The 12583-nt window shown below is 42.1% G+C and overlaps 1 protein-coding gene across 1 annotated transcript in view; it reads right to left on the reverse strand.

Moving 5' to 3' along the window:
- The window catches only part of LOC147722384 (maternal DNA replication licensing factor mcm6-like), a 564785-nt gene that overhangs the window by 58882 nt on the left and 493320 nt on the right, over nt 1-12583 (reverse strand). Inside the window, exon 15 of the mRNA XM_086964912.1 lies at nt 10817-10925. Coding sequence (XP_086821038.1) covers nt 10817-10925 — 109 coding nt within the window. The remainder of the gene's footprint in view (nt 1-10816; nt 10926-12583) is intronic.

Raw genomic sequence — 12583 nt, forward strand, 5'->3', positions numbered from 1 at the left:
TGGTAACCGTAGGAGAGAGTGTAAGATGGCTTCTTGGAGCCGGATGGCCTTTACTCAGGCCCCAAGAAAGTTTAACACTCTCTGCTGATGAAGTGTCCAAAGTTTCCAAATTGTGTTGGGTAGAGATCTAAGGTAGCGAAAGAAGATGGGAAAAGAATGTAAGAACCAGACTAATTTCCCCTAGGAACCTCCATACAGATATTTGAACAATTCTATCCAGGTAACCCTTCCCAGGAAAGCAGGTATTAAAAGAATCTGTTACCTTGGTGTCCAAATCCAAAGACGTATTTTCTTGAGCAAGAAACAATTATCAGCTTTTCACTTTCTAAACTGGGTCAGGATACGGTCTTTCCTTATTTGTTGCAGTTACCAGATCCAGGATTGCGAAATAAAATATTAAGGGTCAGGGTGGGATGTAATCCAATCTACTCATCCTGCCCAAACAGGTTGAGGATAATAGTGTTCTCTGTCCCTTGAATATAAACGTTTCCTTGCTGCATATATTAATGGATTGTTTGTTTTCGAAAAAAACGATTAAGTTTTTAAGACCTTTGTTTTTTAAATATGGTTCTCTGCATAGGGGGGAAACTGGAGTTGTTGGCAGAAATGATTTCTTTAGATGTGGCAGTTGGAATTGCTCAGTTTTTACGGTCAGTTAAATAGATTTTTATGATGGATTATAATGTGAGGGGATTGCTGGGTAGTAAGATGGGACATTTTAGAATTTTTTATATACAACTGTCTAAATAAACTGATTTTCTAAACCTAAAAACAAAACCATGTGGTGTCACAGAAGTCTTAGGCTAGATAAGTGTAGTACACCTTTATCATTGACTGGACACTAACATCTGTTATGCAGCAATCAAACTAGCTCAGCTGAAATGTGAGACCAGTAGATGAATGTGCACTCGCAGTTCCTGCTGGTCTGTGGCACACCACAGAAACAGGGGTGGAGTGTTAGGTTAGGTGTAATGTCTATATGTAAGCCCTGCAACATTGCAATATGTTGTGCAGCATGATAAATTGAACTTGCACACCATCTCCGGACAGATGGGAAGTGCCTCACCACCTTAAATATGGTTAGGGCATCTTGAGGGGGATTTCCTGAAGTCAAAAGTGAACTCAATGATGGCCTGTGTAAGTGTTTTGGTTGTACCTCATTTCAAGTAGGGTGATCGGACATCGAAAGAGGGCGAAAGAGTTAAGGGGTGCAGCAAGAGGTCACACACTATCACCTGCAAAAAAAGACAAGGTTCTTACCATAAGAATGCTACTGTTAGACCTAGCATTTTTGGCTTAGTTCCCTCTGTCTTTTTGCCTCTACCTTCTGTATTTTTGATTGTATGCAGGACTTGTTTTTTTCTGGTTTTTAAACTCAGTGTTCTTTACCATGGCTGTTCAGTGCTAAAGTACAAGTAATCCCTGTGTAAATTGTAATTTGGTTATCCATGATTGACATATTTGAGTTACTTGTATGACCCTAGAGCAGAGGTCTTCAAACTGTGGGGCGCGACCCCCAGGGGGGTCCTGGAGTCCTCGGAAGGGGGTCGCAGATTCCCCAGCTTCACTTGTCACTGTAAAAAGACACCCGTCTGCCGTCCTGGGACGGCTAATTGAGATCGTTATCAGCTGTTTGCCTGAATGAAAGGAAATGCGCTGGTAATCTGCAAGTGTAAAGGATGCTTGGGAGCAGTTCTGGCTCTTTGTGAAGACAAAGATGTGCATGTTTTTGAGTTGAAGTGCAAAGAGTTAACTACTAGGCTGGGAAGTTCTTTCTTTTAATTTTAACTGGATTTACACAGCCCTTTGTGCCCCTAAAGAGGTGTTGAAGGGACTGTTATGTAAAAAAAAAAAGAAAAATGCATTACATATGGTCTGGTAGTTTTAAAACCTACATTTTAAAAGCACCATTTTATTGTAAAACTATTCACACGCTTTGCAGCATTGCATCATACCCTGTGTCGATAATGCAAGTATACCAAATTGACTTATGCATATTCACAGTGCTTTCTGTCACAGGCTGTGACTTTGCAGCACTAAAAATACACATCACTATTCTCCACTGCACCAATCAAGATTTAATTCTGCGTGTCTCTGGTTACACACAGACCTCTGCAGTGGATTAACTAATAGTTTTTTCATAATGTACTACAGTGCATTTGCCACTGAGCAATAACTTATTTAATTTATTTTTCATTTACACTGCCCATTATTTTATATGTAGATACCTGCAGCTCACATAGAAATAGGAAAACGCCCCTCAGGATTGTTTTGGTGAAGGAAGGTGCCTCTTCCCGTACAAGAACAATTCTGCCTAGGTTAGTGCTAGACAGCAATTTGTGAAGGAAAAAGAACTGAAATGCACCGCATTTCATAATTACAGTTTATTCCTGCCCTTGCACATTGGCATTGGGCAGTGCCCCAAGAAGACTTGCAGCGCTGTCCTTCGCCAATTCCTCATAAATAAGGCCCTTTGTTTTTAGCTACACCTTTGGCTACACCCCTACACTCAATGACCTTTGGTTTAGATATGCTCATATAATGTTATAAGTAAACTCCCAATCTATCCTATGGGACAGATAGCCTTTCCATAGTGAAAAATGAAACCCACTAATTCACTACCAGAACATGTCACACACACCAGTATATGTCTTACCTATAACATGAATATAGGGGGGAGAAGCACACCTTTTTAAACGTTTTGAAGTTAAATTTATATGTAGCTTATCTACGCGTGCAACAGTGGTAGCCCGTTTGTCCTCACGAGCCAACACTAGAACCAACCTATCTCGAGTGAAGTTACACCCGACCACTGTGCACTGTTGCAAAACTTTTTTAGTTTATTGTTCAAAGCTTAATCATTTTCAATTTCAAAAGTAAGTTTGAATTCATCAACATATCTTTTCAATTCAATACATTGAAAACAGCATTCATTGTTTGTTACAATTATTTACACTTTGATATTTAAGACTTCAGAATTTATACAGTGAACAAAACATAACATGTCATCCATTCATTATTCATTGAGATGCCCGATGCATTTCGAGCCTGATGAGGCTCTTCCTCCGGGGCCTGAAATCTGAACAAATTTAAACATATGTTTAGAAAACAGAATGTTACGTTTGGGACCAAATGTGTGTATGGTGTAAGTGCTCAAACTGAACGGACCACCACCTTATGACCACGTGATTAGTGTGAAATAGGCTTACCCTATCTTTCTTGGCGCAAACAAAGATCTGTAATTAACAAAAAAATGCCATAAACACAACATACCAATACCGAGGTCAGAGCTAAAATGAAATGACCACAAAAAACGCTGTTGCTTAACTCACCCTCGTGGAGAAGTGTATCGGTGAATAATTCTACAAAGAAAAAAACCGTCATCAGTCAACCTGAAAAACCTTGAGCAGCCCGTTAAAAAGGCCCGTTAGAAAACCGCAAAACATAGTGCATACCTGGATGATTAAACTCTTCCGCCGTATCGGTTCTCGTGGCGATTGCCAAAGGTTTGTGTACACCAGCGTAATCACCGTTCTATACGTAACGTAAACTCCGTTAGTTACCCAATAGGAACGCAGAACGCCTAAGACGTCACAGTAAAACGACTAGAATGAACCGCGCTCGGTTACCGCGGCTCAACTTCCTGACTACAACCCTCACGGGTAGCCTCATACTACTGTGTGCACCAATCAGGTGCTTACATTAAGAGTGCCATGGATTCAAAATGCTCTACTTTACAGAAAACACGAAAAATCAATTTTTTCATTTAGCCCTTTGGGATCTTGTGTCCCCAACCTTTTAATCCAGTAAGTTTCTCTCTGTAAGACCTAACTAGATCTCTCTTACACACACAGCTGTGCGCCATGTGTTCTTGAATGTACTTCTGGTTGATCGATATTGTTTTCTCTGATTGTCTCACCCATGAAACTTTCCACTGCATGAAATACACCTTCATTTTCACATTTTTTATTTTTATTTTCACATCTTTTGTTGACACCGCGTCGTGTATCATAGAGCATTTTGAATCCATGGCACTCTTAATGTAAGCACCTGATTGGTGCACACAGTAGTATGAGGCTACCCGTGAGGGTTGTAGTCAGGAAGTTGAGCCGCGGTAACTGAGCGTGGTTCGTTCTAGTCGTTTTACTGTGACGTCTTAGGCGTTCTGCGTTCCTATTGGGTAACTAACTGAGTTTACGTTACGTATAGAACGGTGATTACGCTAGTGTACACAAACCTTTGGCAATCGCCACGAGAACCGATACGGCGGAAGAGTTTAATCATCCAGGTATGCACTATGTTTTGCGGTTTTCTAACGGGCCTTTTTAACGGGCTGCTCAAGGTTTTTCAGGTTGACTGATGACGGTTTTTTTCTTTGTAGAAGTATTCACCGATACACTTCTCCACGAGGGTGAGTTAAGCAACAGCGTTTTTTGTGGTCATTTCATTTTAGCTCTGACCTCGGTATTGGTATTGTTATGTTGTGTTTATGGCATTTTTTTGCTAATTACAGATCTTTGTTTGCGCCAAGAAAGATAGGGTAAGCCTATTTCACACTAATCACGTGGTCATAAGGTGGTGGTCCGTTCAGTTTGAGCACTTACACCATACACACATTTGGTCCCAAACGTAACGTTCTGTTTTCTAAACATATGTTTAAATTTGTTCAGATTTCAGGCCCCGGAGGAAAAGCCTCATCAGGCTCGAAATGCATCGGGCATCTCAATGAATAATGAATGGATGACATGTTATGTTTTGTTCACTGTATAAATTCTGCAGTCTTAAATATCAAAGTGTAAATAATTGTAACAAACAATGAATGCTGTTTTCAATGTATTGAATTTAAAAGATATGTTGATGAATTCAAACTTACTTTTGAAATTTAAAATGATTAAGCTTTGAACAATAAACTAAAAAAGTTTCGCAACAGTGCACAGTGGTCGGGTGTAACTTCACTCGAGATAGGTTACCTATAACATGCACAGCACCCTGCCCACAGGGGTACCTTGGGCCTACCTTAGGGGTGACTTACATGTAAGAAAATTGAAGATTAGGGATTGGCAAGTGGGTGCACTTGCCAGGTTGACATGGCATTTAGAAACTTCATGCAGACACTGCAGTGGCAGGTCTGATAACCCTTTTAAGGGCTGCTTGGGTGAGTGGCACACTCAGTACTGCAGGACCACCAGCACCATTTGATTTACAGGTTCTGGCACCCTCAGTACACTTTACTAGGGACTTACCATTAAGTCAAACATGCCAATCATGGAAATACCAATCCATACTTCAATTTATAATAGGAGCACTTGCGCTTTACTACTGAACAACATTGAGGAAGGGCGCAGAGACACTGAACCAGCAAAAACAGAGTCAAAACTAGGTCAGAATGGGAAAAAACAGGAGAAACATGCCAAAACATGGCAGTTATAACAGGGGTATTTATAGTTATCAATCTATGTTGATGACAAGAAGAACCAGTTTCAAAAAATGTTGTCAGAAGGGGGTCCTTACGCCTGAAAAGGTTAGACAAGGGGGTCTCGACATCAAAAAGTTTGAAGACCACTGCCCTAGAGTCTGTAAATTGGCCACCCACATGAGTAGCCTGTAAACGCTCTCAAGCAATCTACTGCACTGCCGCTTTACTCTGCATGTCGACATGGCAAGTGTACCCACTTGGCAGGCCCAAATATTCCCTTTTATTACATGTAAGGCACCCCTAAGGTAGGCCCAATGCAGTCCCATGGGAACGGTGCAGTGTATGTGAAAGGGAGGACATGTACTGGTGTGATAGTGAAATACTGCTAATTTTGTTTTTCACTATTGCATCGTCCATCTCTCCCATAGCTTTTCATTGGAGCTGCCTTGTAACCACTTACAAATGTAACTTTCAATTGGGAAGGGAGAGAGTTGGATTTCCTGAACTCAGAATTGAAAAAACACACATTTTTCTGGGAAGGTGGTTTTTAAAGTGTTTGCTTAAAAATACTACTTTTAGAAAGTGGTTTTCTTCTTACTTTACAATCCTGTGTCTCTGCCTGCCTGTGGAATCCACATCTGGTTTAGACTAACAGTTGGGTTGTTTGTGCATTTACACTAGACAGTCCCACAAAGGGAGCAGAGGTGTGCCCTGAATATCCTGATCGCCCATTACCAGGCTTATGGGCCTTCCTGAGCTACAGTGATGGGGGGAGTTGTCACAAACACCGGAATAGGTCTGGGCCTGTCCACTCACAATGCTGCCTCCACCCCCTTGTAATGTGTCTGGAGCCAGGACAGGGCAGGCAGGATCTGTGCACTACAAAGACTATATTTTGAAGTATGCCTGCTTCAAAGGCAAAATCAGGTATAAGTATTCGACCTGTAACCACACACTTTTTGGAACACTTCTGGATCAAGGAGGAGGAGAACTGCTAGTCTGATGTTGCTGTGTTGTGCTGGCCTGCTGCTTTCTGCTTCGGTCTTGGGCAGAGGAAGGACTGGACTGGACTTTCTTATCTAGCTTATCAAGGGTCTTCAATTTTTAATTTTTTATTTATTTAATGCATTTTTATAAAGCGCAGACTTTACCTGAAGGTGTCCGAGCACTGTACAATAGAACCAGGTATGTTACATGAGAGAACTGTTACAAAAATGGAACAAACAAAAACAGGCCATAGAATCAAAACAACGCAGTCAAAAGAAACACAATATCAAACACAGCAAGCACAGAATGTACAAACAAAAATATGAATATATGAAAAATTTACAATGACTAAAGAACTTCCTGTGTCTCGCCTCCTGTTGGAAGTCTCAAGCCATCAAAGACTTAGTCAGCAGCTCCCTGAACTCTTTTGCTGGGGGTCCTGACCTTTTAAGTGGTGCCAGTTCTGGGCTCTCTGAGGTGGTTTTGGTGCTCCAAGAGTTGAAAATCCATGCTGATCCTTTCAGCACCTTTTTCCCTCAGCAGATTTACCATGCGGTTGAAACACCAATACACCCCAGTGGTGTAGCAAATAAATTGATGCAGCGCCTGTTCACGGCTGGAAGAACTACCACCGCCCGGGTCTAGAGCACAGGGTCACCAACATCCGAGAACCCTGCAGCGATACAGAGACAAGTCCCTCTGTGTGGCTGAAGGAATTGACGCATTACCTCTTCGGGGCCAGAGGAATCGACGCAGTGCCGGTTACTCCACCACACCGCACCTCAGTGCCAAGTTTATGCATCGCCCAGCAGTAAGTAACTGCTTTTGGAATTTAACACCACTTCTCATCATAGTAAGGAATTGATGCAACATTTCTCTTGCATGCGTGCAGCAGTACTGAGGTCTCCATTCCCTTGGGAATCATGAATCGATGCATTGCTTGTGTTTTCTGATACTTCCTTCCTTTGCAGCTGTTTTTCATCTTGGATTTTAATGCATCAAAGGTACTTTGTACTATTGTTGTGTCTTGTAAAGCGCACTGCTACCCGGAGGCCTCGTAGCGCTATAGACCGCTGGGGAACCCGTCCTGGCTTTCCCTGTGAGATAGTCCCTCCTGGGGGTCTCCAAGGTGAAACCAGGCATCCCCGGCGTTTGTGTGGGGCCGTTGTGGAGATGAGGCAAGCTAATGCCCAGAGTTGCCGAGTGTGCTCCCTGGTCGGAGTAGGCACCGATGCGAGAATTATCAGTCCGCTGATCCTGGTCCAAGACCCTGCCGCGTCGGGAATCGAACCCTGGTCCCGGGCCGTTCTCTGCACTCGGGTCTGCCGCCTCTAACCAGTGAGCCACACCTCTCCACTAAAATTGATGCATCCATAGAGCTCTATGGACTGAATTGCTTAAAGCTTCAAAAAGTGATATCTTTGATTTTGTGTGTTGGATTTTTGTTTTGGTCTGGTTTGGTTTAGATAAAGATGTTATTTTTCTAAACTGGTGTGGTGTCCATCTTTAGTGTTTTCACTGTGTTACTGTGTGTTTTATGTACAAATGCTTTACATATTGCTTCTAAGATGGGCCTAATTGCTCGTGCCAAGCTAAAAATTAAAAAGGGTGTGAGCAGGGGTTCTCTTGGGTGTGTAACTCCCTTACCCTGACTAGAAGGAAGGGTCTCTCCTTGGACATGGTGCACACCACTTCCAACTTGAGACCCCTTTGCTAACAACTACTTATATTACATTTATTCATACAGTCTACATTACTGTCATGACTGCACTGGTATGGGTTTTAGTTCTGAGTAAATGTATTTGTGAATCCATTAATCAGGCACACTTGGAGTCCAATTTTGACTTTGGGAACTTTACCTAGTAGCCTCAACATACCAAACCATTCTGTCTGCAGATGCTGCAGTGTCCAGTGTATCTATCAAGACTACCTGCTGCTGGTCGTTTCAAGCCTTTGCCATACCCTTCCATGCCTGCTGTGTCCACTATCATGCTCACTCTTAACACCGAAATCCACCTACACGAATTCTAATTAAAGACAATTGCAAGGGCTTTGTGCTGTACAAAAATAAAATGAAAATCTGAACATGCAGCCTGCTGATAGTTTCATGTGGGTCTCTAATCGTACACTATGTGCTCAGAACTCTCTGCGGTAGCTCCAATGCCTGTGGTCGAAGCTAGGAGCGCGGTCAGGACTCAGACCGGATTTTAAGTTTTAATTCTGAGGTTTGCATTTTTTAATTCTGATTTTTTTTTTTATAACCTAATATTTGTATCCGGTCATTTGGAAGCAAACAAAATGTTCATGTTAAACCTCCGCATGCATTAAGTCCTACTTCAAGTCTAATGAAGATAGTCCTCAATGAAGTCATGAATTCTGCACTGCGATTATTCAATGTTAACCCACAACTGCTCAGCTCTTCATTTAGTCTGATTTTTAACGTGTTTCATGGCATGGGAAACGTTTTTTTGGTGGGGCAGTAGGTTTTAAAAATTAGTTATGTGTTAATACTGTGATACCTGTTGCTTATGCTGGGAACAAGAAGATGAGGCACACAAATAGGAATGTGTGTGTTGCCTGAATTTGTCAACACAAGCAAAACCAATCATCTATGCTACTGCTTCATTTATTTGTAAAAGAAAGTGCCATGCCCAAAACTCAGCTCATAAGTGGCGGGGCTATTAAATCTCAGTGGGCCAAATACTAAGGCATCGTTGTTCTGGTTCCATCTCAGGCCTCTATTATCCACTTTCAGACACCCTTTGCCGCTATATCACAAACTGGTCAGTCCCTGCTTTCTCACTTGGTGACTCCTTTCTGCTTTGTGTATTTTTCCCTTCACTTGTTCTGTAGAACATGTGTTAAGGGAAAAAATAAGTGTCAGTCACCAAACATTAATCTACCGCCTCAAATTAAGCACTGGCCATCAAAGTATAAAAATATGCCCAGTGCTTTCAAGTCACTAAAACGGGATGCACACCGCTGTATGGACAACTCTCCAAGTGTACATGTAATGCACTCCCGCATGCTGTTCCATTACTCTTTCTATATAGGATGAAGTAGCACAACACTGCCTAATCTCCAATGGAAGCATGACGCCCTATACAGTCTCCGATCGAAAAGAGGTTTCAAACATGAAACCTAAAAACTTGTAATGACTGATCTCTAAAATTGTGCCATGCAAAATATCCTTAATCAAATCGAAATAGCAGGAAAATTCACAACAAGAGTTATCACACAACACTTCACAAGAAATAAAAGATTTAAGGCAATTCTGCATGCATGCACAAAAGAACTGCCGAACAAAAGTGTTGCCAGCCAAACTGACTTATTACCCACACAGTAACAAGGGGTAAGTTTAGTTAAAAATCACACTTGCCAAAGAACGACCACTCAACTAGAGCAAGTAATGTTCCTTCCAGTTTGTCTTCGGACAGGTATCGAGTTAGAACTGGAGCAGAAATGGGATGAGTAGGGAACACTGCATGCTCGGCTAAGCCTCCCAGGGTACCCAGCCGCCTCTGGCCTCAAAACTCATTTCCACCAAGCTACACACTGGGCTCTAGTTTGGACCTGCTCATACCTTCAACTCCTCCTTACTGCAGAAATGAAATGCAGCCCCTCTTTGAAAGAGCGCACTCACTCGAGTTTAGTCAAGTTGAGACGGTCTGTCAGTCGCTACTTCATTAAAAGGGAGATTCCTGGCTTGCCTCTGTAAATCAGCGTGTTTTTTATTTGTGCAGGGTGTTCTTGTGGCCAGAAGAGTCTCTTACAGGTCATTTATACTTTTGGATAGTTTCTTGACCCATATCACAATGAGTGTTCTCCATTCTGCTACTTCTTAGGTCTCAAGCCTGACTGCTGTCTCATTGCAGTCAAGTGGGTACAATTGAGTTTTGTTTGTAATCACAAATTAACACACTGAAGTCTCCCTTCACTCAGGTGGTTGCAGCCAAGGAGACATTGTTCGGGCTACTTTGTGGCTCAAGACACTGGTTGGCTGCCCATGTTGTTTGTGTTTTTTTTGCCCTTTCCTCTTTTTTCTGTGTTAAAATAATCAAAACATTCTGTGTGAAGGTAGAAGACACACTGTTCCTCTGACTAAATGTTGACAGTTATCTTCTAAGTTATTTCAGAAAACACCCAACATCTGCTTTAACAGGTTTTCTCGCCTCGTCAATCACCACAGACTGGCTCACACTGCTCTACACCCCATCCATTGAACAATCCACCACCATACACTACTGGCATTCCACCACTCTGAAATGAGTCCTCCAGTTTCTCACCAAGAACACAAACCTACGTTACTGGTCAATCCAATACAACCGTAATCAGAAGACATTTAAAAAGCATGCCCCGAAACCCTCACCACATTTTATAATTTATAAATTGAGCTACAATACATTGTCTTACCGCCTATATTAGTTCCTTCATCTGGATCGAAGCTGACATCGGGTGTATCCACACGAATGATTGATTTATTAAGCAACCTGAAGGCTTCTTTGACGTGTTTTGGATGAACCTTGAATAAAGAGGCGTTAAACAACTTTTTTGCAAAGATGGAAAAATATTTAGAACTGTTTCTGATGTGATGAAGCAAATACCAGTCTTAGCAAAAATAGATTCTTACAAACTGGAACTGTCCATATGATACAGTAGTTTCTTAATCATACATTTCCCATCTACAGTAAAAATACGGCTACCAGTGCTTCTCCCTAGGTTTAAAAAAGAACGAATACTAGTCTGAGCATGTACAATGTTTAATAGGCACTCGGCTGGGCAAAGGCTTAGAGACGATACAGGAAATGACTCCCTGTGCCAGCTTGTAAAATAAAGAAGGCAATAAAATTGCTCATGGCACAGATCCAGGAATAATCCCCAGCTTATATTGGCTCACTTCTTGATTAAAAAACGGGCTTCACCCTTAGTGAGTTTAATATAAGCTGAATTGGTATGGGAGGATATAGGAAAAGATCATGTCTGAATTTGAAACCTGCCGTATACAACCAGATCATTGCAGTTGTAAGTTAAACCCATTAGCTCTCTCAGTGGATTTAAACCTTTTGACCTGCAGGTTATACTAGAGTGACCACCCTCATCTAGGACGTTGTAGACATCGCTTCCAGATGTTGACTTGTGTGATAATGTAGTCCATGCTCAGTGTTGTATTGGTTATACATGCATACTTGTGCTGCATCATTTAATTAAATAGACTAACTTATGAAAACCAGTATTTGGAGGTGAAAATTTGCAGACTGGAAAAAGTGTCCATAATGACACTGAGGAGGTGATTGCCCCAGTCTCATACATCTGTTGCAGTGAATGCATTAACATATGGAGCTATCGTTTGACAGTTTTGATCTGCTACCTGATATATGAGGAACAGAGCCCTCCAGCAGGTATATTCCAATAACATTTCTTTCTGAGAATGCATTTGCTGAGGATGGAATCCGAGACCTTCTAATTTCGATCACACCTTAGCAGTAGGTTTTGAACCAAGTGGACTCTTACAGGCATTGCGGTCTGTAGTTGGCATGGTAAATATATCTTAGCACAATTATGAGAGGGGGGCACGCCTTTCGACAGCTGACTTTGCCTGGATGGGAACAGCTTTCTTTTTCCACATTCTCATCAGCAGTGAGGGGAACGGCTTACCTGTGTGGATATCCTGCCATGAGGGAAACAGCTTATCTCCGTGAATCTCCTGCTGCGAGGGGAGCAGCACTAGGTCCCGGGCATGGCCCGTCCTTGCAAGAAAGAGGCAGGGCCAGCCCTCTCATATTTAGGGGCCCAGAATTTCGTCCTCCACTAGAGTCGGCTGAGAGGTACTGCGAGTCATCTTTAACTGCCCTTGCATTTGCAGTTGATATCTGCCCCCACACTGACATCTGGAACTGGTATGTCCCATGGCCAAGTTGACTGGGTATAACATTAATAATTACCTTCTAATCCTGCGTGGGCTGATTGGACCTTCTCGGACTTGCTATTTACCTAAACCGGGACATTGTACAATGCACTTTATTGACAGTAACTTGTTCATATGCCCTTCTGCTGCTTAATAAGTTAGGCACATTGCACTTTTGTCCTCTGGGGCAAGGTAGTTCTCTTTAGTAGTTCGCACTTTCTGGTCTCCCTTTACATGCCCTTCTGCTGCTAAATACATTGAGTATGTTCCACTTT

The sequence above is a fragment of the Lissotriton vulgaris genome, chromosome 4_1, assembly GCF_964263255.1.
Source record: "Lissotriton vulgaris chromosome 4_1, aLisVul1.2, whole genome shotgun sequence".
NCBI lineage: Eukaryota > Metazoa > Chordata > Amphibia > Caudata > Salamandridae > Lissotriton > Lissotriton vulgaris.